Here is a 25,383-nt window from a genome sequence, read left to right as displayed (position 1 = left end):
ATGACTTTTGAAACGTGCAGGAGGGCTAGCGTTGCAATATTGATCAGACTCCTGGCCTCAGGACAGTTTGGCTGTAGCTAAATTCATCTCATCTCATGGGTGTGAGAATGACGGGACCCTGAACTTGCAGCTGGTGGCGCCTGGCATCACAGGGAAGTCCCTGGTTTCTCTCTGCCTCTTTCTCTCTGTCTTCAGCACAACCGTCGTGCCCTCGCCTTCAGTAAACAGCAGTTTCTCTCTTTTTTCTATCTCCCTCGCGGGTAAAATGTACCTTCTTGGCTGCATTTGGATGCTGAGCTGTTGGATTGAAAGTAAGTGCATTTCGAGCTGAAAGTTTCACTGACATTCCTGTCGTTACTGTTCACCTTGTTTGAGCGAGTTTTGAGCGGGAGACTCGGACAGGTCTTTTGAATAAAATCACGAATTCATACTGCCGAGTTGGAGGCCTTTCGGCCGCTTCTACCGGTGCTTGCTGTTTGAAACAGAGACCCAATTGATGCCACTCTCCCTTGCTATCCCTTACCAGCCCTGTAACTGCTTCCTTTGGAGGAATAGATCCCATTTCCAGATAAGATGCTGCTTGGCCTGCTGTGTTCATCCAGCCCCACGCTTTGTTATCTCGGATTCTCCAGCATCTGCAGTTCCCATTATCTCAATTCGAGAATGATGGCGGAGCAGGAGGCGGCAATTCGGCCTATCGCCCCTCTGCCGGCTCTCCGCAGAAGCAGCTCGCTTTTCCCCAGTCCCTCACCTTTCCTCCCATTCAGATAAAGGAACCAAGAGATAGTAAGAACTGCCGATGCTGGGGTCAGAGATAACACAGCTCCATACTGTGTCATCTCAGATAAGGAACCAATTCTCTTCTGAATTGAGTCGGACTTGAAGGGACAGAAAGTCAGAAGCGCACGAGCGTTTAAAATCCGAACGAATCGGCATTCGCTGAAGGCTGGAAGGGAATAAGGAGTGTTATGACAAAACAGCTGAATTTTGCGGGAAAGGGAGGGAGGGGTGAAACGGGAGAATTAAACAGCTCTGTGCCTTTCTGTCCAGGTGCCCAGGCTGAATCATTGCTACAGCAGACTCCGAGGGAAATAGTGGTGACCGAAGGTGGGCAGATCGAACTCTCCTGTAACCTGAAGAAGGGCTCACTCGAGTGGATTTTCTGGTACAAACTAGACGGAAACTCCCGGGCCTATTTTCTGAAGTCTGCCACTGTCCTGAACAAACAGACCTCAGGAGAGGGAATAACCGAGCGGTTCGTTCTAACCAAAGATACCTTTCGACTGTCGTTCAGTTTAAGCATAAAAGACACGCAGCAGTCAGACAACGGCACTTACTATTGCCTGATGGTCGAATCCTACTCCATGTACCTGGGAAGTGGAACTGTGGTCACAGTAGGTAAGAAGCGTTACCAATGTGAATACTCTTCGCCGTAATAAATGATCAAAATAAGCATCGACTTTAAGAAGCAACGATAATCACCGTTTGTTGAATGAGACAAGGACAATTTTTTTTGGAAAAGCTCAGTGGGCCTGGCAGCATCTGGGGAGAGAGAGAAAACAGAATTAATGTTTCGGGGTCAGCCACCCTTCTTCAGAATTGAACTTCAAACTTTAACTGTTTTTCTCTCTCCACGATACAGCCGGACATGCCGAGTTTCTCCAGCAATTTCAGCTTTGGCTCAGATCTCCAGCAGTTTTGTTGAAGGAATGGCTGACCGTTTCCTTCTGATTAGACCGAGCCTCCAACACCGTCTCCCCCCGCCGCCCCCCCCCCCCAAAGATTCTGGTTAATGTGGTTCTGGTTGGCTGGATTGGGGCTTATTAGAAATATGGATAGCCATTCCTCTCAAGTCTAACAAAGACAGACTTTGCTTAGTCATAAATCGTCGCTGCTGGAAGGTCCGGGCCAATTCCGACCTCGCTGCTCATGGTGTGAATGTGCTGGTGTTGGGCTGGCGATGGACAAGGTCAGGAATCACACAACATCAGCTTTGTTTGAAAACACAAGCTTTCTCAGCGTCGCTCCTTCTTCAGGTAGTAGTCAACCCCTGAGGTCAGCACTAATACCTGAAGAAGGACTGAGGCTCCGAAAGCTTGTGCTTTCAAATAAACCTGTTGGACTACAATCTGTGATTTCTGACCTTGCTGTTAGTTGTCAGACGGTCCGTGGATATAGCACAGACCCCTAAGATGCTGCTCGTTTCAGTTCCAGAACAAGAGAAAGTAACTTTGCCGCCCCCAACGACTAAAAGCGGTGGAATCGATCGCGTTACCCAGCCCAAGGTACGACAGAAGAAGAAAGTGGAGAGTCACGGTAAGATCGATAGTCAAACTGCGTTCACTGTGCTTGAGGTACAGAGACTAGCGGTGTTCAGGCTATCTGACGGATAATTATGCCTACTTTCAGCCCAATGCGTTTCCCCAACAGTCCCCACACACAATTATCAAGAACAGAAACTGTTGGGGAAATTCAGCAGGTCTGGCAGAGAGAGAAATGAAAATCAAGTTAACTCTCGGACCCAGTTCTGAAGAAGGATCACTGGACCCAAAGCGTCAACCCTACTTTCTCTCTCCAGATGCTACCAGACCTGCTGATTTTCTCAGGCTATTTCTGTTCTTGTTTCTAATTTCCAGCATCCTCAGTTCTTTGCTTTAGTTTAGGGACTGGCTTCCAACGTGCTGGTTCATTACCAGCACGGCATTGCATGAGAATCATTACCACCGTCTGTTTCCCCAACCCCCAAGCCCTAGCTATCCGAAAGCCGCTGCCGCATCTTTGCGTGTTTTTTTTGTTTTGGAAGCTCTGATGAAACGTCCCCGGTCTGAAATGTTTCCCATTGATGCTGCCTGGCCTGTTGAATGTTTCCCACGTTTTCCTTCATTTTTAAAGGTTTTTCGTGTTGGAAACAATCTGATTGAGTTCTTCGGTAATTCACAGTTTCACAGTCAGCCTCTGGATGTTGACTGAAATGCAAGCATCATGAAAAAAGTGATCCAGAAAGAAATCTGGGAGCGTTATCTGGCCTTGGTCTGGGGCTGAGTAAATTCTGAAGAGCTTGTAGGTGTGTGTATAAATGGGACAGGCTTTCATTTTCAGTTGAATACACGCGCATTTTCTGGAGGGGAACACTATTTGTGGGAGACGGTGGGAGGGTGCCCTGTGCTTGGAGAATTTACTGGATATCTTTTCATGACAGTTTCTGCAGTTCCCAATCTCGGGTCCCTGCGTTTATTTATGGCCTATTGTACGGCAGCGCCATTTGTGACTGACCCTGGGCAATAAAAACATAAAAAATAGGAACAGGACCAGACCATCTGGCCAGTCTGAGCTTGCTCTACCATTCAATTAGTTCATTTGTCTGCCAAAGTTCAACACTGGCCCTTTCACATCAATAAAATCATGGCTGATCTTTCCATGGACTCAGCTCCACTTACCCACCATAACCCTGAATTCCTTTACTGTTCAAAAATGAGGTCGCCAAACCGCTTCACTGGGCAGGGAATTCCACAGATTCACAACCCTTTGGGTGAAGTAGCTTATCCTCAACTGAGTTCTAAATCTGCTCCCCCTTATTTTGAGGCAATGCCCCCTACTTCTAGTTTCACCTCCTAGTGGAAACAACCTCCCTGCTTCTATCTTATCTCTTCCCTTCATAACTTTATGTTTCTATAAAATCCCCCTCATTCTTCTAAGTTTTAATGAGTAAAGTCCCAGTCTACTCAATCTGTCCTCATAAGCCAACCCTCTCAACTCCAGAATGAACTTAGTAAATCTCTACAGCACTCTTTCCAGTGCCAGTATATCCTTTCTCAAGTAAGCAGCTTCTCTCCCAGCCCCCTTCTGGTCTACAAAAGCCCGGCCTCTTTGAAGATAGTTCTGAATGTATAAGATGAAACCTTTGGAGGCCTCAGCCTATTATCTGTTGAAGTGGCTGGGTGTCATTGACGCGCGTTGGAAGTTGTTGCATGCTGCTACATAAATGCAAAGTGTTATCTGACCTCCTACAGTAGGGAGGTGAATGTGAAGGTCTGGAAACAAGAAAATTGCTTTGGTTTGAAATGCCAGCCTGAGAGTTTTTATCTTGTTGCCCACTAATGTTAATGAATGGATTTGCGAAGAAGCTCACCTGTCACGGATGCCTTGGACAGCTTCATGTCTCTTCCAATGAAACCATTTGATGTAAGGAGACTGCAGGAAAATATAAACCTGAAATGTAAGGCTGCTATTCAATTTCCAAGTCAATTTACAGTGTACAAGGAGATCCCTCCTGAGCAGAGGGTCTGTGTTGCTTGTTTATTGCTAAGCAAGACAGAACTATCACACATCCCCACAGCCTCACTTTCCAGTTTAATGTACTGCCTTAAAAAAATGCAATGGGGCAATCTATCAATGCTTACAGTCCTCTCTGGTTAACTGCAGAACTCCCCCATGTCTGTCAATTTTGCACTGAATAGCAACAAAAACCAAAGCACTGTGGATGCTGGAAATCAGAATAAAAAACAGAAATTGCTGGAAAAACTCAATAAGTCTGGCAATGTCAATGCAGTGGACGCAGGCTTAACATTTCAGGTCCAGTGACGAGGTCCACAGATGCTGCCAGACCTGTTGAGATTTTCCAGTAAGTTTGTTTTTGTTTGCATTGAATAGTGTTCATTTTAGAATGCATCTTTGTAAAACAGGGGCACACTTTAACCAGTTGATTATAATGGATGTGTTGGCAGAATAAGTGAAGATAATGCTGGCCAAACATTAGTTGTGAGAGCATGGAATGCGTTGCCAGCAGCAGTTGTGGAAGCAAGGTCATTGGGGTCATTTAAGAGACTGCTGGACATGCATATGGTCACAGAAATTTGAGGGTGCATCCATGAGGATCAATGGTCGGCACAACATTGTGGGCTGAAGGGCCTGTTCTGTGCTGTACTGTTCTATGTTCTATGTTCTATGTTCTATTAGCTGTGAGTGATGGTGGGGGGGGGAGGGTGCAGAAAGGGTGATTAATGTTGGAGGAGCTATGATCCTTGGCCAAGTTCTAGTCTCAACTTTTCTTCTCTCACTTGAGATAAAAATCATGAAGTTGTCAATTCCCGAATCTATCCCATATCCAGCAGTTCAATCTTTAGTCTGGACTACTTGCTGAGGAGTAACATTAGACATGATTTATTTAACATTAAGATTTCTTCTGCTGGGATACATCTAAACCCTCATTCAGTTCACCATCAGCCATAGATTGGAGTAGTACCCAGCAGATGAGACAATGGATAATCCAACTGTTTCTGATTTCTGCAGCCATTTCAGATTTCAGGCAATCTTTCAACATAATCCAGGAGTCAGTTGTTGTAGTTAATATAAATCTTCCTGGTATACAGGAGGTATGGACACAGCAACAGCTTTCCAATCAGATTCAGTTGTCTTAGCTCACTGATAGCCATCCTGCCCCTGAATTCTGAGATAAACCCCCAGTGTTGAATTTCTTCTGGGATCTGGCTAAGCCTTTCTAACAATGCATAGTGACTTTTTTGTCATTGATATAAATGATTAGGTTGTGAATATTGGAGGAATGTTTGGTAATTTTGCAGATGACACCAAAATTGGGGGTGTAATGTGCAGTGAAGAAGGTTATCTCAGAGTACACCAGGTTCTTCATCAGATGGGCCAGTGGGCTGAGGAGTGGCAGATGGAGTTTAATTTAGATAAATGTGAGGTGCTACATTTTGGAAAGGCAAGTCAGGGCAGGACTTATGTACTGAATGAATAGGTCTTGGGGAGTATTGCTGAACAAACAAACCTTGGAATACAGGTTCATCATTCCTTGAAAGTGGAGTCACAGGTAGATAGGATAGAGAAAGCACCATTTGGCATGCTTGCACAGAGCATTGGCATTGGAAGGTCATGTTGCAGCTATGCAGGACAATGGTTAGGCCACTTTTTTGAGAATCGTGAACCTAAATAGGGTTATAGAGATGTACAGCATGGAAACAGACCCTTCGTTCCGACTCATCCATGCCAACCTGATAATCTCTCAATATTGGTAACGAATAAAACAGTGCAATGTTCTGCCTCCAGAAATAAGTTTGAGGAGGGGGCCATCAGAAACAAACACCTGGAAAGTCCAGGCTGCCTGCCTTGATTTGAAAATAACAAATGCTGGGGATCACAGCAGGTCAGACAGCATCCGTGGAGAGAGAGCAAACTAACGTTTCCAGTCGAGATGACTTCATTTGGGTACAGATTCCAGCATCTGCAGTAATTTGCTCTGGCCTTGGCTTGACGCTGACGGTCTCATGGACTGAAAGGTGCCAGGAGCTGGTGCTGCTTAAAGGAGTGCAAACAAGAGCTGACATGCAGGCGGACAGCTCACTGACAATATTCTGCATCGAAAGGCAATGACTTTCTCACCGCGGGTTCAAAGACCCGCAAACCATGACCTTGTATTTCGTGGACAATGTGTTATTTTTGCTCGGGAATTCTTTGCCTTGTTGTGGCTCTGACTGACACTGTGCTGCGCTAAGGCATGTGCTGCTGTTTTCTTTGCAGGGTACGTGTGTAACTGGAGTATCTGGGTCTCTCTTGCTGCTTGCAACCTCATGCTCCTGACCTCCATCATCTTTGTTGTCATCAAACACAGGATCCAGAGTAAGGGCCGAAAGCTGTTTCTTGTGTGTGTGCGTGCGTGTGTGTGTGCGTGTGTGTGTGTGTGTGTGTATGTGTGTGTGTGTGTGTGTGTGTGTATTTGTGCGTTTATGGTTATGTGTGTGTGGGGGGGGTTGGGGTGGTCGGTGCGACAGAGTGTGTACGTATGTGTGTGTTAACTTCGCCTTTGATACACTGCAATCACCTGTGGAGAATTTATTTACTCGGGAGGTCCCTGTTTCTCTTCCATTTTTAGAATCCCGGAGGCGATGTCCCCACCAGTTTCGAAAACGGTAAATACATTTCTTTTGTGACAACTTTAGAGTTTAGAGAGTGGGGCATGGCGGATTGCCCTTGCTTTGCTTCGTCTCTACTTGTGAATGAAAAGAGCTCTCTTCAGCCGAAAGACAACTCTCGGAGTCTGGATTTAGTCTCGGTTTGTGCTGGTTAGCGATGGATTAGTAATATTCGCCCCATCTCTGTTTCAAACCCCAGTGAACGTTGATTTTAATTAGACAAAGCGAGAACCTCCGAGCACGTTAAAGTAAGCGGAGGCTCTGATTTGTTTTTGGTGGGGTCTGGGGTGGGTGTGCTAATTTCAAATATTAAACAATGCCTACAGAGACGGACGAATATAAATCCACTTCATGCTTATTAAAGCAAAATCAACTCAGGAGCCGTTTTATTTTAATAAGAGACTGATATCTGATCAAACCGCAATCTGTCCTTATTTAAGTTTGTCCAAATCCCGTTTTAACGGAAAACCGGCTTCGGTGTGTTAGAAATCTGATATCCACGTCACTATGTCTAACACAAAACCCAAAGAGCTGTGGATGCTGTAAATCAGGAACAAAAACAGAAGTTGCTGGAAAAGCTCAGCAGGTCTGGCAGCATCCGTGAAGGAGAAAACAGAGTTAACGTTTCAGGCCCGGTGATCCTTCCTCAGAACTCAGCATTTCCAGCGATTTCTAATTATATTAATAGGCCCAAAGAAATCAGCGATATGGATACAGACACTTCGGTCCAACTCGTCCTTGCTGACCAACACATCGTCCCATTTTGACAGCATTTGGCCCAGATCTCTCTAAAACATTCCTATTCGTGTACCCATCCACGTGCCTTTTAAATGTTGTAATTGTACCCATCTCCACTACGTCTTCTGTCATCGCATTCCATACATGCACCACCCTCTGTGTGAAAAAGTTGCCCCTTAGATTCCTTTTAAATATTTCCCCTCACACTTTAAACCCATGCCCTCTAGTTTTGGACTGCCCCACCTGAGGAAAAGACGTCGGCTATTCACCTTATCCATGACCCTTATGATTTTCTAAACTCAAGTGGTGGTTTAGTAATGTGATCGCCAATATGCTAATACTAATTGTACAGTGACTCACAAAATCTGGTTGAGGGATAAATATTTAAGCAGGACACTGGAGAGAGGCTCTTTGGAGTCCCGAAAACTAGAGGAGAGATGCCTTGATCTCGACACATAATTCAGGCTGATACTTCAATCCTGAGGGAGCTATCTGTGACCTTTTGGATCACATGTTTTAGCTATGATCTGGCACAAATTACAAGAGAAAGGAAGATTTCTTCCTTCATCAAGATTTAAAAAAAAACATGTATTTATGCTTTTCTTGCTCTTAGGTTGTCAGGCAATGTAGCACTTTTGAAGTTAGTCATTCTTGTAACGGGGTAAATCAGCCAATCTGCCCACAGCAAGCACCACACAAGGCCAGGTCATTATTCTGTATATTGGTGATGTTGGGAGAGGGCTTATTTTAGGCCAGTTCACTAAAGGTATATGTGGCATTATAAGCAATTTAGCTTCAGCTGGGGAAGTGTAAGCAAATTCATTTTGCTCACAGGAACAGAAAAGTAGAATATTTTTTAAAAGGTGTGAAACTTGTTAATGTTGATGTTCAGAGAGATTTGGTCACGCTCACTCAGAGAATGCAATAAGCTCAGGTGTGGAGACAGTTAGGAAGGTGTGTGGCATGTGAGCCCTTTTCTTTCCAATTACCATACAGGAATGAAGAAGTCTTGTTACAACTGTTCGGGGCTTTGGCGTGACCACAGCTGTAATACTGGGGAACATTCAATGGTGGTGAAATGAGTCAGAGCAGCCGTCATCACCTCTTCTCAAGAAGAGCTAACAAACGAAGGACAATTTAGAGAGCTAACTGGTCAGGGGCTGCCTTTCCACATGATAAAAGAGTCTGGGGGCTGAAATACCATGAGCTGCAGCCAATCAGGGCAAGCTGGTCAGTTTAGGTACTGGTTCCAAATGAGGTGTAGGTCTGTTATGGAAGGCCGGCAGGGTGATTGAAGGTTTTGGGCTAGGGAAGGATATTTGGCAGCAAGGGCAAGATGCCTGTTCTCCCACCACTGGAGCTGGTTACTGGAGCCAGGTACCTTCAAATGAGCAATCAGATTCCCCCTCCCTCCATCCTTCCTGAAAACCTGCAAGCAATAAGCCAGCATTTACATTTCAAACCTGCAACATGATGAGGTCACTATAGTGTGTGGATGGAAACCATTGGCAGCAGAATGAGGCCCTTCAGTGAGCAATAATTGCTAGATAAAGGCTTCAACTGGCAACAGGATAGGAAGGCTGCCCACAAGCCTTCCCTCCATATGCATAATCAGGGCAGTGGTGGAGAGGCTATAACATCTCCAACCACCACCCTCCCAATTTGTTAAATACAAACTTGCCACCAAATGCACTATGTGGAGGGGTTTCATTAATTCTGCACACTATGTGCAGCTTTGGCCTCCTTTTTACGGAAGAATGTGCTCACTTTGGAGGCAGTGCGATGAAGGTTCATGACATTGTTCTTTGGGATGAGAGGAATGTCCTCTGATGAGAAGCTGAGCAAATGGAGTCGATATTCTCTGGAGATCAGAAGAATGAGAGATGATCTCATTGATACCTACATGATTCTGATGGTTATTGACAAGGGTGATATTGAGAGGTTTCATCTGCTGACTGAGGAATCTGAAAAGACGGTCTCAGGCTATTGGGACATGAGGTAGGGAGAAATTTCTTCACTCACAGGGTTACTGATTTTTGGAATTGTCTATACCATATATTGGACTCTCCAGGAATCAAGGGATATAGGGAAGGGGACTGGAAAATGAACAAACTCAAACGATGGTATGAAATAGCAGAGCAAGTCTGATGAGCAATACATTGTATTCTTCCTCTTACTTCCCTTGTTCACATGTTCTCATTCCACTATTTATTTCCTGAAGGTAATAGTTAATATCTTAGTCATGAGGAGTAGTGAGTATAGTCCACAGAGTGTTATTTTTGTAAGCTATTGTTTCTGTCAGAAGAAGAATGAATCCTGTCCATTTGTAGGTTTCACCATGCCTGCCATCTATAAAAAATATCCAGGCTACATTCTCTTCTAGTCTTTCACATTACACTCTGGGCTCTGACTTTATTCATTCAAATCAAATTGTAGGGAGCTAATCACTCTTATGGTGGAGTTTGATAGCATTAATAAAACCCTAAACATTATTGTTATCACCAGAAACTAAGTTAAATAGAATAAAATCTGCACTAGTATAGCAGGTTAGGTAGGAGAAATGCCAGAGTTTTTCTTAATATTCATTATATTGACGGTTCATTGTCAAAATGTATCATTTTATGAGCACTGAAACCCACTAATGCAAGAGATGTCTTTCTAATGGGAGCGACAGTGGTGACGTAAGAATTTCTGGAACTCACTCATAATTATTTTCAGTTGCTTATATTTCATTTCTGGGTGACAGCAAATACCAATAAAGGAAATGGAATTATTAATATTTAAAACCTTAATATGTCATCCTCTACAGAGAGCGCAAACACAACATTTATAGCAAATATATATATAGTATTTTGTTGATTATGAAAGAAAAGTAGTTAAAAGCAATTTCAGGACCCAGTTTTAGCAGAGGAACCCTGCATTTCATGGTTTTTTCCTACTCAGAATTTTCAGTGATTCTATGCTCTAAATATGTTTCTACAGATTGTAAACACTATAAAATGAATAGGAAGGGTTTAAGGGATTTGGGCCAAATGCTGGAAAATGAGACTAGATTACTTTAGGATACCTAGTCGGTGTGGACGAGTTGGACCGAAGCATCTGTTTCCATGCTGTACAGCTCTGTGATTCTATGACTGTACTGCCTGAGATCAACAGGCCAACATAATTACGGCCACTACCTTCTTATTTTTTCTGATTTTCTGGGATTAATGAAAGTAGCTTTCATTTTGTTTCTTAATCACCACGAAATGAGAAACAGATAGCTATTCTGTGTGAGGGTAAAAAGCACGACAAGTGTACTTAAAGTATTTTAGGTATGTGTTCATATTTGTTTAATTATAACATAGTCCATATAACATATCACACATAGAATTATTACTGCAACAGTAATCTCAAACTACCAAAGGAAACACAGTGCACCAATTTTGTTTTTGTTTAAAATTCTATTTTAACGTCTTTCTGCTTTTGTTTGCCCTTTTTATTCATTCTGTTTTCCTCCATTCTCTTTTCTACCATTTTGCTTTGATTCTTACTATTACAAAAGCTGGCAGTTAAAACAGTTGCTCTCTGAATGGTAGCATTTTCTTTCCATTAACTGATTTTGTTGTAAAGTAGACAGTTGTAAAATACAAGCCTTCTATAAAATGCCAGCCTGCAAAAAAATGCATAATTTTGCGACAGAAAGCAGCGTTAAACTTATCTCTCAGTGCTTACTTTGTATCTACTTAATACAGTTGGTCGTGTATGTCACAGCGCAGTCACTTCAAAATGATAGTTAATTGTAAGGATTGTCTTGAGATGTTCTGATGTGATAACGTACTCTGTAATCCAAGTATTATATGGAGTTTTCCATCATTGAGGTAGCAGGCACTTTGAAAAGATTGGCTTTTGTTTTGTTGACATCTGACTTTGAAAAGCGTTGTAAAGATAATTATTTCATTGTCATGATGGGATCCAGTCTGACACAATTTTCTACATTAGGTACATAAGTAATCTCACTTGCTTGGTTACATCAACCATGGAATTTACACCATGTACAGAAGAACTCATATATCTTGTGTAGAACGGGTTCAATTAAAGCAGAGTGCTGCCAGTGACTTAAGGATGACGTATAGTTTAAAACAATGACAGCAATCACAAAATATTAATCTCTAACGTGTTTACATAAATTAGTATTATGTAGTGTTTCTCAAAACTTGTATCACACTACATGGTGAGTTTTAGTTGACCAATACACACATGCTAATATAATGACCCTTGTTTCTGAATCAATTAAACATTGGTTTTGCATCACATTCCTTGATTCTGTAATGAATATAACACTAAAATATTCATTGTTTCCATATAATTGATAGCAATACTTTAAACAAATAGCTGATGATTTCTTGAGGGAAAATACATCCTTTGTCAATTTTAAATAATATGTAAAATGGATTTTTTTTAATGTTAGCATGTCAGCTATCTTCTGGAAATTATAATATTTTTGATCATGAAATAAGATTGCAGTTGAGTAAAATCAGTAATAATCAGGCCCACATTCTCGAAATGACTTGTAACCTCAATGTAAAATTGAGAACAGAAATCTAAAAGGTGTTACGAAGCTTCCAACATTTCTTACAATTATTTAATTGCTCTCTTTAATGATTGAGCCAGTCAATGTGCTAAATCCCAATGAAAGAGAGTATAGGAACTGAGAATACCTGTTAAAGGTCTCACAAGTTTTACTGGAACTAAATACAGTTAAATGCTTTACTACCCTGCTTATCACTTAAACCAGACAACATTTCACTACAGAGCATTGAAGGTATTTCTGTGTTGGGTTTGTAATTTGAAAATAAATGTTGCATTATGCATCATTTTCGTATAAAGTATTTTGCCAAATAACATATTAATTTCACTATCATATATATGAACAGTTCAAATAATAAAATACTCTAGAAAACAAAAAATATTTTGACTAATACAAAGATCTGGAAAACATTATTTTTGAGAATTTCTACGATCATAAAAAAGGAGGCGGCCAAAAGAAATAATTACTGAAACTGAAACCTGAGCTATTATAGTTACGAACTACATGGTCTATTCATTGATTCAGAGATAATAGGAACTGCAGATGCTGGAACATCTGAGATAACAAGGTGTAGAGCTGGATGAACACAGCAGGCCAAGCAGCATCAGAGGAGCAGGAAAGCTGACGTTTCGGGCCTAGACCCTTCTTGTCAACCCATTGAATTTTGTTTCTATATTTTCTGGATTTGGATATTGAAAGTTATATTTTTCTCACAACTACAAACAATATTACCAAGACTGCATTTGTGCTTTGTTAAAATGGGCAAATAGTGCAGTAAAGCAAATAGTTCATAGATTCCCCACAATGTGGGGACAGGCCATTCAGCCCAGCAAGTCCACACATACCTTCTGAAGGGCATCCAACCCAGACCTTTCTCCCTACCCTATCCTACGGCTAAGGCACCAAACCTACACATCCCTGGACACTATGGAAAATTTAGCATGGCCAATCCACCTAACTTGCACACCTTTGGATTATGGGAGGAAACCGAGCACTCAGAGGAAACCCACATGGACACAGGAAGAACATGCAAAACTTCACACAGACAGTCACCCAAGGCTGGAATTGAACCTTACTCCCTGGTGCTGTGAGGTAGCAGTGCTAACCGCTGAGCCACTGCTCAACCCCACTGTTGTTTATATTGTACTTAAGTGTATTCTGAGGTCATTTCAAGTCTCCTTACAAGTTATTTAATGGCTTGAGGATCATAAGGTGCAGGAACAGTCAGGACATTCAGTCCTGGCATTTGTTCCATTTAGTCTGCTATGTTATTCAATAAGATCATGGCTGGTCTGATAATCCTCAACTCTATTTTTCTGCCTTTTACTGATAACCCTTGATTCCTTCATTGATTAAAAAGCTGTCTGTCTCAGCCTTGGATTTAGGTAATATAGACCCTCAACAGCCCCCAGTGGTAAAGAAGGTCACAGATATTCACTGATAATGGGAACTGCAGATGCTGGAGAATCCAAGATAATAAAATGTGAGGCTGGATGAACACAGCAGGCCCAGCAGCATCTCAGGAGCACAAAAGCTGACGTTTTGGGCCTAGACCCTTTTTCAGAAATGGGAGAGAGGAAGAAGGTTCTGAAATAATTAGGGAGAGAGGGTGAAGTGGATAGAAGATGAATGGAGGAGAAGATAGGTGGAGAGGAGACAGACCGGTCAAAGAGGCAGGGATGGAGCCAGTAAAGATGAGTATAGGTGGGGAGGTGGGGAGGAGTTAGATCAGTCCAGGGAGGACGGACAGGTCAAGGGGGCGGGATGAGGTTAGTAGGTAGGAGATGGGGCTGGGGCTTGAGATGGGAGGAGGGGATAGGTGGGAGGAAGGACAGGTTAGGGAGGCAGGGGACGAGCTGAGCTGGTTTGGGATGTGGTAGAGGGAGGGGATATTTTGAAGCTGGTGAAATCCACATTGATATCATTGGGCTGCAGGGTTCCCAAGCGGAATATGAGTTGCTGTTCCTGCAACCCTCGGGTAGCATCGTTGTGGCACTGCAGGAGGCCCAGGATGGACATGTTGTCTGCGGACTGGGAGGGGGAGTTGAAATTGTTCACGACTGGAAGTTGCAGTTGTTTAGTGCGAACCGAGCGGAGGTGTTCTGCAAAGCGGTCCCCAAGCCTCTGCTTGGTCTCCCCAATGTAGAGGAGGCCACAACGGGAACAGTGGATGCAGTATACCACATTAGCAGATGTGCAGGTGAACATCTGCTTGATGTGGAAAGTCTTCTTGGGGCCTGGGATGGGGGTGAGGGAGGAGGCGTAGCACTTCCTGGAGTTGCAGGGAAAAGTGCCGGGTGTGGTGGGGCTGGAGAAGAGTGTGGAGTGGCTTTACAAGCTTTAAAATCTCCCTTCCCCCCAACGCATCCCAAAACCAGCCCAGCTTGTCCCCGCCTCCCTAACCTGTCCTTCCTCCCACCTGTCTCCTCCTCCAACCTAAAGCCCCACCCCTATCTCCTACCTACGAACCTCATCCCACCCCCTTGACCTGTCCATCCTCCCTGGATTGACCTAACTCCTGCCTACCTCCTCACCTACACTCACCTTTACTGGCTCCATCCCTACCTCTTTGACCTGTCTGTCTCCTCTCCACCTATCTTCTCCTCTACCCTCTTCTCCCTCTCTCCCTATTTATTTCAGAACTTACTTCCCCTCCCCCCTTTCTGAAGAAGGATCCAGGCCCGAAACATCAGCTTTCCTGCTCCTATGATCCTGCTTGGCCTGCTGTGTTCCTCCAGCTCTACACCTTGTTATCATCAATGACTATTGGGAAATGGCAAACATGTTGAGTAATTACTTTGCCTCAGTATTTACAGTAGAAAGAGAGGATAGCTTGCTGTAAGTCACAAAGAGAGGATAGCTTGCTGTAAGTCCTGAGGAAATTAATAGTGGATTGGGGACAGGGACTGAATGAAATTAACATACGTGAAGCATTGATAATGTGAATGTTAATAGAACTAAAGGTAATATAACTTCCCAGGACCTGAAAATTTCCATCTAATGGCATTAGAGGATGTAGGGGAGCATATTGTGGCTGCCCTAACTATAATCTTGCAGCGTTCTCCAGACACAGGCATTGTCCCTCTGGTTTGGAAAATTGCACATGTCATGGCACTTTTCAGGAAGGATGAAAGAGGGAAACCAGGGATTTACAGACACGTTAGTCTAACATCTGTGATCTGGAAATTTCTGGAGTCCAGGATCAAGGGTGGAGTAACTGAACACATCTCAAATTTTCGGTTAATCAGGAAGAACCAGCATAGATTCATGACAAGTACGCCATGACTAATGAACCTCATGAAATTTGTTGGAGAGGTCTTAAGATAGTGGACTGGACAATGTCTATGAATGTTATTTATTTGGACTTCTGAAAGGCATTGGATAAATTCCCACTTGAGAGTGTGTTAATTAGAAGCCTGAAGAATTGAGGGCAAATTACAGACAAGGCTGATTGAGTGGCAGGCAATATAAAGGAGGGATAATGTTGGATGCTCAAGTTGGCAGGATGTGACCAGTGCTGTCCCACAAGGATCTTTGTTAGGGCCTCAGTTACCCACATTATTTATAGATGACTTGGATAATGGCATAGAAGTCATATATCCAAATTTGCTGATTACAAAAAGTTAGGTGACATTTTGGGCAATGTAGATGATAGCATAAAATTACAACAGGATATTGATTGACCAGGTGAATAGGCAAAACTGTGGCAGAAGGCATTCAAAGTAAACAAGTGTGAGGTTATCCATCTTGGACCAAGAAAAGATGGATTAGATCTTTTCTAAAGATATATTATTAAACATAGTGGGTTTCCAAACAGGTGTGGGTGCTCAGGTGCATAGATCTTTAAATTGTCATAGATAAAGGCAGAAAAAAGAATCAAGAAGGCTAATAGAATGCTGGTTTTTATATCCCGAAGATTGGTGTATAAGGATGTGGAAGTTATGCTGCAGCTATACAAAGCCCATGTTATACCCCACCTAGAAAACTGTGAGCAGATCTGGGCACCACACATTTGAAAGGATATATTGGCCTTGGGGGGAGTATGACTAGATACATGGACTGCAAGAGCTGATTTATGAGGAGAGATTACATAAATTAAGCTAAATTTCTGTAGAATTTAGAAAGTGCAATAATAATCTGATCAAAGTCTTCAAAATATTAACAGGAAAAGACAGGGTAGATGATGATAAATTCTTTCCACTCGTTGGGGATGCCAGGACTAAAGGGCACAGTCTGAGAACTAGTCACACCACTCAGGAGTGATGTTATGATGCACTTCCTACACGCAAAGAGTAGTGGATGCTTGCAGCTTTCTTCCACACACAGCAGTACATGCTGCATCAGTTGTTAATTTTAAATCAGAAATTGATTAATATTTGTTTAGCAAAGATGTTTAAGGGACGTGGCCGACCACAAGGAAATAGTGTTAGGAAACATTAAAACATATCCTGTGTAGAGCACAGCTCTTGTTATTTTCCCTTTCTGCAGTAACTGCCAGTGAACCTTTCTTGTTGATAACACCAAATCTTTCATGATAATGATTTAATGAGGTTGGAGGATTTAAACTCACTTTATTAATGTTTAAAGATGGCACCTTCTTGCAATCTGACTCAGCGAAATGGAAAGGAGATAAATAGGGGTTTGTGGTATTTATCCTTTAACTCTAAAACTCTAATATGTTACCTTTATTCTGTTTTCAATCCTGTGATACCTTTTCTTGTCAAGTGAAGCTAAAAAGAATCCCAATGTCGTAATCTACTAAAATCTATGTAGCTCACTGTTAAAGTGGAATAATATAATAGTAAATTAATCAATAAGTGTACTGTGTGATCATAACTAAACTAAAAGGTAGAGGAAAGCTCACCAGAATCCTAATCGTCCATTGAGTTGCTGTCCCATTAGAGAGAGATGACTAGTGGTGGTTGAAGCTGAGGGTCACCACATCCTCAGGCAAGGGCGAGGCTAAGAAAAAGACTTTGATGGCAACCTCAGCTAGTGTGGGAATTGAACGAAATTGACCTTGAGATGTCAATTTCTACGCTAGCCCTGATGTTGTTAGGAGAAGATTTAATGATGATATGCCATTGAATGCCAAAAGGAAATGGTTAGATTCTCACTTGTTCCAAATGGTCATTATTGGCATTTGTGTGGCTCAGATTTAACTTGCTATTTATCAGCCCAAGCTTGGATGATATCCCAGTCTTGATACATATCGTCATGGAGTACATCAGGATCATAACATGTTAACCTAAACATTTTAATATCTTGACAAATATGGCCCCAATCTTATTACACATTCCCTTCAAGACTGTGAGCAATAGTTAACCTGCCTAGTGCCAAAGAAACTAGATTGGTAAGATTTTTAGTAGTGTAGATGAGCAGAGAGATCTCGGTGTCCATGTACGCAGATCCTTGAAAGTTGCCACCCAGGTTGACAGGGCTGTTAAGAAGGCATACAGTGTTTTAGCTTTTATTAATAGAAGGATCGAGTTCCGGAACCAAGAGGTTATGCTGCAGCTGTACAAAATTCTGGTGCGGCCGCACTTGGAGTATTGTGTACAGTTCTGGTCACCGCATTACAAGAAGGATGTGGAAGCTTTGGAAAGGGTGCAGAGGAGATTTACTAGGATGTTGCCTGGTATGGAGGGAAGGTCTTACGAGGAAAGGCTGAGGGACTTGAGGCTGTTTTCATTAGAGAGAAGAAGGTTGAGAGGTGACTTAATTGAGACATATAAAATAATCAGAGGGTTAGATAGGGTGGATAGGGAGAGCCTTTTTCCTAGAATGGTGACGGCTAGCACGAGGGGGCATAGCTTTAAATTGAGGGGTGAAAGATATAGGACAGATGTCAGAGGTAGTTTCTTTACTCAGAGAGTAGTAAGGGAATGGAACACTTTGCCTGCAACGGTAGTAGATTCACCAACTTTAAGTACATTTAAGTCGTCATTGGATAAGCATGTGGACGTACATGGAATAGTGGCTTGAGATCGGTATGACAGGTCAGCACAACATCGAGGGCCGAAGGGCCTGTACTGTGCTGTAATGTTCTATGAATTGTTATTTGTGTGTCCTCAGTCTCAAGCTTGTGTCAATGGTTTTGGGTCAGCTTTGAAACTTTGACGTGCTGCATGGACATTCCAGACTTTCTTGTAGATTTTCTTAGAATTTCAGCTCAAACATATTGCACACAGCTCTGGGTGCCCTGCTATAGGAAAAGTGAACACATTGAACAAAGTGCAGAAGAGGTTTACAATAATGATTTCAGGGATGAGTTACAAGGAAAGATTGAAGAGATGGAGACTATTTTCTTTGGATAGGAGAAGGCTAAAAGACTTGAAAGAAGTTGTAAAATCAAGAGGGGTCTGGGCAGAGTGAGTAGGGAGAAACTATTTCCAATCATAAAGGAATTAAGAACCAGACAGCATAGTTTTAAATGTTTTGAAAAAGAAGCAAATATGAGGTGAGGAAAATATATTTTTAATACAGCAAATAGTTTATATTTAGAATGCATTGCCTGGAAGAATGGTGCAGGCAATATCAATTCAACAGAGTGTTGGGTGATTGTCGAAATAGAAGCAAAGTGCGCGGTTTATAAATAGAGTCATAGTGTATAAAAGCAAATCATTGGTTGGACCACATTGAGAGAATTGTGTTTAGTTCTGAGCACCTTATTTAGGGAAGGATGTTAAAGCCCTGGACAGAGTACAAAGGAGATATACTAGAATGATACCAGGAATGAGGGATTTTAGATACAAGGTAGGATTAGAAAAGTTGCGTTTAAGAGACACAATGGGCCTGCAAAATTTTATTATCAGAAGTCAAGAGATTAGCATTAAGTTAAAATGCTCGGAAAGCAGGTGCAGACATGATGGCTGAATGGCTGCTACAATTCCTGTACTATTGCAATTTTTAAAAATAAAATTCATTCACGGGATGAGAGCATCACTGGCTAAGCCAGTATTTATTGCTCATTCCTAATTACCTTGAGGGCAGTTAAGAGTCAACCACATTGCCGTGAATCTGCCATCACATATAGGCCAGAGCAGGTGAGGGTGATCCCTAAAGAGTTTTAGTGAGCCAGCTTTTCTTTTTAACATTTAATGACAATTGATAGTAGTTACATAGTCATCATTACACTGACTCTGTTAACACCATGTCTTCAAACCATTGGCCATAGTTTACTGAGTTGGTCATCCAGTGATACCACCATCACCTCACCACATGAATGCTGTGATTTTATGTTGAAACATTCTGTGACATTACTTCTGTTAAAGCTTACCAAAGAAGGTGATATATAGTGCTGGAATTACAGCTGCTTGAATTTAAATTCAATTAACGAATTAATTTGAGTAATTAGTCTGGAATATGGTCTGAGAAATGGTGAGCATGACAGCTGTATGAAAAAAAACTTGCTCTGCTACCACCCTTTACGGAAGGAAATCTGTTGTTCTTATATATATCAACAGACCCCTAGACGTGTCAACCAGTTGTAAACTCCTAATTGCCCTCTGCAATGTCCTAGCAAAGTTCTCAGTGCAAGGACAGTTAGGATAACAAATACCCAATCCCATGAAAGAGTAAAACTAATTTATACATTACCTAAAACTAAACAAATTGTCAAACTTCTTTAACCAAATTGCAGAGGCAGGTTGTTCAGAAGTCACCCTGACATTTCCTCATCTTTAATTATCTTGCCTGATCTTTCAAATATATGCACTGCTGCTATTATAGTCTGTTTGCACATCTGTGTCATTGCTTTATTCGACCCCACCACACTTCATTTGCTCCACAGGCTCCAAGATATCTGTCTTGCTCTAATTCCAGGCTCTTATACACCCCGATTTTAGTTGCTGTGGCATTGATAGCCAGGGCTTCAATACAAACATAGGAGTGAAAGGGGCAAGAGTGGTCCAGTCAGCCCCTCAAGCCTACCATTTGCTAAGATGATGGTTGATTTGACTTTAACCTTAACTCTACATTCCTGAATATCTCTGATAATTTTTCACTCCCTTGGTAATCAAGAATCTATCTACCTCTAGCTTAACAATGCTTAAATATTCTAAAACATTGCCTTTTGAAGAAAAGAATTCCAAACACTCTTAACTTTATGAGAGAGGGAGAAAGAAGCCTCATCTTCATTTTCCTTATTTCTAAACTAGTTTGACTGTGAGTTCTGGATTCTCTCACAAGTTTCCTTTCAACATTCAGCCAGTTAAGTCATCTCAGGATCTTATATGTTTCAAGTTATGTCACGTAAACTCTAGAGAGTGGAGATCTAGCCCATCTAGCCTTTCTTCATAAGGTAACACACCCATTCCAGGTATTAGTCCAGTAAACCTTTTCTGAACTGCTTCCACTGCATTAACATTGTTCCAGATGATCGATGACTAGTACTGTACACAATACTGTACGTAGTCTCAACAATGCCCTGTATAACCTAAGCATAATCTCTCCACTCTTTCATCTAATTCTGCTCATAATAAAACATAGCATTCTATCAGCTTTCACAATTCCTTGTTCTACCTGCAACATTACCTTCTGCAATTCATGTGGGAGGGCACCCAGACCTCTCTGCATCTCAGAGCTCTATGACTTCACACTGTTTAGATAATGTGCTTTTTTAAATTCACAATTGACAACTTCACTCTTTCCCACATCGCACTCTATTTCAATTTTCAAGGTCTCAGACTAAGCCCTTGCTTTCCACTTTTAAGACATACCTTGCAGCCTGCACCTCTGACCAAGGTTTAAGTAATCAGACCTAAAATCACATGGAGACAGTTCCTTTGGCCCAAACTGGTCCACATTGACCAAAACATCCATCCACGCTGACCCCATTTCCCTACACTTGGCCCATATCCTTCTAAACATTTCCTATCCATGTATTCATCCATATTCCCTTTTATTAATGTACACACTTCAACCGCCATATGCGTACCACCATTTGTATAAGAAAGTTGTCCCTCAGGTTCCCTTGTGTTCTTTCCCCTCTTACCTTAAACCGAAGCTCGCTAGTCTTCAATTGCCCAACCCTGGGAAAAAGATTCACCCTGTGCATTCACCCTATCCATGCCTCTCATGATCTTATACACTTGTATAAGGTACACATTCAGTCTCCTACACTCTAAAGAGAAAAGTCCCATCTTGTCCAATCTCTCCCTATAACTTCATCACCTTGAGTCCCGGCAACATCCTTGTAAATTTCTTCTGCACGCTTTCTAGTTTAACAACATCATTCCTAAAGCAAGGTGATCAAAAATGAACACAATACTCCAAGTTAGACCTCATCAAGGCCCCATACAACTGGAATATAACTTCCCACCTTCTGTACTCGATGCCCTGACTGATGAAGGACAGTGTGCCAAAAGCCTTCTTCACTGCCCTGTCTACCTGTGACTCCACTTTCAGAGAATGGTGCACCTGAACTTGAGGATCCCTCTATTCCACTATACTCCTTAAGGCCCCACCATTCACCGTGAAACTACTATCGCGATGTGACTTTGCAAAATGCAACACCTCACACTTATCAATATTAAACTCCATTTGCCATTTCTCGGCACACTTCCCCAGCTGATCAAGATCCTGCTGCAGTTTCTGATAACCTTCCTCACTGTCCATGATACTGCCTATGTTAGTATCATCGGCAAACTTACTAATCACACCTCATACATTCTCATCCAAGTCATTGTTTTAGGTAACAAACAGCAGTGGGCCCAACACCGACGCCTGAGGCACACCACTAATCACAGGCCTCCAGACAGACAAACATTCTTCTACTATTACTCCCTGCTTCCAACCATCAAGCCAGCTGTGTATCCAATTTGCTAGCTCTCCCTGGATTCCATGCAATCTAACCTTCGAGAGCAGCCTACAGTGTGGCACCTTATCAAAGGCCTTACTGAAATCTATATAGACCATGACTATCGCCCTGCCCTCATCAACCTTCCTGGTTACTTCATCAAAGAATCCCACAAATTTATGAGGCATGATCTCCCATGCACAAAGCTATGCTAACTGCTCCCAATCAAACCCTGTCTTTCCAAATGCATGTATATCTTCTCCCTCAGAATCTTCTCAAGTAACTTATCTATCACAGATGTTAAGTTTACTGGCCTATAATTTCCAGGGTTTTCTTTGCAGACCTTCTTGATTAACAGCACAACATTTGCTACCCTCCAGTCGTCCAGGACCTCACCCTGGGCTAACTATGATGCAAATATATCATACAGGGCCCGCGCAATTTCTTCTCTAGCCTCCTGTAGGGTTCTTAGATATGTCTGGTCATCCATCTTCATACATTCTAATACTTCCAATACTTCCTCTCCTGTGATATGGACTGTCCCCAAGATATTGCCACTAACTTCCCCAAGTCTTCATGTCTTTCTCCATGCTAAACACAGAGGAAAAATATTCATTGAGGACCTTGCTCATCTCCTGCAGTTCCACATGTCCACTTTTGTCCTTGAGAGGTCCTATTCTCTCTCTAGTTATTCTTTTTCTTTTAATATACTTAAATAATCTCTTTTATCCACACTAATCTTCTTAGCCAAAGCTACCTCATGCCCCCTTTTCACCCACCTGATTTCCTTCTTTGGTAAACTCCTGTACCCACTACATATACCTCTAGAGATTCTCTTGAACCCAGCTACCTGTACCTGAGACGTATCTCCTTTTTTCTGGTCCAAATCTCAATATCTCTTATCATCCAGGGTTCCCTACACTTGCCTTCCCTGCCCTTCACCCCCACAGGAACATACAGACCTTGAACTCTAGCTGTGACACTTTTAAAGGTTTCCCACTTGCTAGAGGGTTTGCCTGTAAATAAACTACACCAATCAACACCTGCGAGCTCCTGTCTAATTCCATCAAAATTTGTCTTGCCCCAATTTAGAACTTGGACCTGTGGACTAGTTTTGTCCTTCTCCACAACTGTTTTAAAATTAATAGAACTATGGCCACTGGTCCCAAAGTGCACCTCACTGTCTGCTCAGTCACTTGGGCTGCCCCATGTCCCAAAAGTAGGTTGAGTTTTGCCTCTTCTCAAGTAGGACCCTCTATTTACTGCTTGAGGAAACTTTCTTGATCACATTTAACAAATTCCACCCCATCTAAGCCCTTAACACTTTGACAGCCCCAGTCAATGTTAGAAAAATTAAAATTCCCCACTATGACAACCCTATTGCTCCTGTAAGTGTCCATAATCTCCCTGCATTTTTTTCTACTAATTCCCCTTGACTATTTGGGGGCCTATAGTACAATCCCAATAACATCACCATCCCCCTCTTATTTCTTAGCTCCACCCTCAAAGCCTCACTGGATGATTGCTCAGTTATTTCACTTCTGACTACTGCTGTGGTATTCCCCTTAATTGAAAATGCAACTCATCCCCACCTTTCCTCCACCTCCATCCCTCCTAAAGCATCTGTACCCTGGCACATTAACTTGCCAATCCTACCTCTCCTTTAGCCATGTTTCTGTAATGGCTACAATACCCCAGCTCCACGTACCTATCCATGCCCTGAGTTCATCGTCCTTACCAGTCAGACCTCTTGCATTGTGCAGAACTTTATTTTAAAATGCTTCAAGAAGCACGTTAAGAAATTTTTGTATATTAAAGGTGTTACATATTATACCTGCTTGTTGGCATTGAAATATGGTTTTACTATGTTACCATGTTTTACCATGTTTTGTTTTACATTTATTCTAGGTAATTAACACATCAAATCAGGACTAACGAGTGGAGGAAAGATTGGAATGTTATTTCCACCAATTGTGAACTTTTGAAAGTCATAGTCACAACTTTATATTGATGAACACAGTCTTGTCTGCATTTCACCCTCCTGTATCATTGCTGTAAAATCTCTTTTGGTTATGAAAACTGGGATGAAACTTGCACTCAGAGCATACACATTCTGTGAACCCCACTCTCAACCTCCCCTTCATTTCCATGGCCATGTAATCTCTGAGGCACATCTCTGCACATCTCTGTGCATACACATACACAAGGTGGCGTGGTGGCACAGTGGTTAGTACTGTTGCCTCACAACACCAGGGACCCAGGTTTGATTCCAGTCTGTGTATAGTTTGCACATTCTCCCCGTGTCTGTGTGGGTTTCCTCCAGACGCTCTGGTTACCTCCCACAGTCCAAAGATGTGCAGGGTAGGTGGATTGGTGGTGCTAAATTGCCCATAGTGTTCAGGGAGGTGTAGATTAGGTGGGTTTTAGGGGGATGGGTTTGGGTGGGATTCTCTGAGGTTCAGTGTGGACTCGTTGGGCCAAAGGGACTGTTTCAACACGATAGGGATTCTATGATGATGATTCATGAGCCATTGTCTCCTCAGAGATTTCATGGCCTTGGGAGTGGGGTACAAAGAGATTTTTAGCTAGTCATCATAGTGGTGTGTGGGCCAGGGGGACTTTTCCTGCCTGTGATATTATCACACTTCTCTTCAGATTAATGTTACAACGATGGATGTAAAATATTATCTCCTAGATGTGTTCCCCCTGTGTTTACTGTTTAATAGTATTTGCTTTGCTTATTCCATTTGCTGTTTATACCATATAGAAAGTGTAAAATACTTACTTTTGCAATAAACAGTAATACAGTGTTTTAAAATTACAGTAATTGAAAAGAAGCAACATTTGAAGTACTGCCTACAATTCTGGTCTCCCTACTACAGGAACGATGTTATTAAACTGGGAAGAGTTTACATAAGAATGTTTTTGTGACTGAAAGGTTTGAGTTATAAGGAGAGACTGAATAGACTGGGACTATTTCCCCTGGACTGTTGGAGACTGAGAGGTGACCTTATAGAGGTTTATAAAATCATGAGGGGCATTGATATTTTCAAGATTTTATCCAGAGGGTACGGGAGTCCAAAACTAGAGGGCATATGTTTAAGGTGAAAGGGGAAAGATTTAAAAAGGACCAGAGGGGCAACATTTTCATACAGAGGGTGGTGCATGTATGGAATGAACTGCCAGAGGAAGTAGTGGAGGCAGGTCAGTTTCAACATTTAAAAGACATTTGAACAGATACATGGATAGGAAAGGAGAAGAGGGATATGGGTCAAACACAGTCAAATGGGACTATTTCTGTTTAGGGAACTTGGTCTGCGCAGACAAGTTGGACCAAAAGCTCTGGT

At 42.2% G+C, this 25,383-nt stretch overlaps 1 gene segment (V, D, J or C); it reads left to right on the top strand.

The window, feature by feature from the left end:
• On the top strand, window positions 1-25,383 carry LOC125457979 (T-cell receptor alpha chain V region 2B4-like). The segment is given in 5 exon segments: window positions 1-311; window positions 1,051-1,398; window positions 2,209-2,316; window positions 6,890-6,926; window positions 23,945-25,383. Coding segments are annotated over 5 exon segments (543 nt in total).

The sequence above is a fragment of the Stegostoma tigrinum genome, chromosome 1, assembly GCF_030684315.1.
Source record: "Stegostoma tigrinum isolate sSteTig4 chromosome 1, sSteTig4.hap1, whole genome shotgun sequence".
NCBI lineage: Eukaryota > Metazoa > Chordata > Chondrichthyes > Orectolobiformes > Stegostomatidae > Stegostoma > Stegostoma tigrinum.
This window is presented reverse-complemented; position numbering and strand designations above follow the sequence as displayed.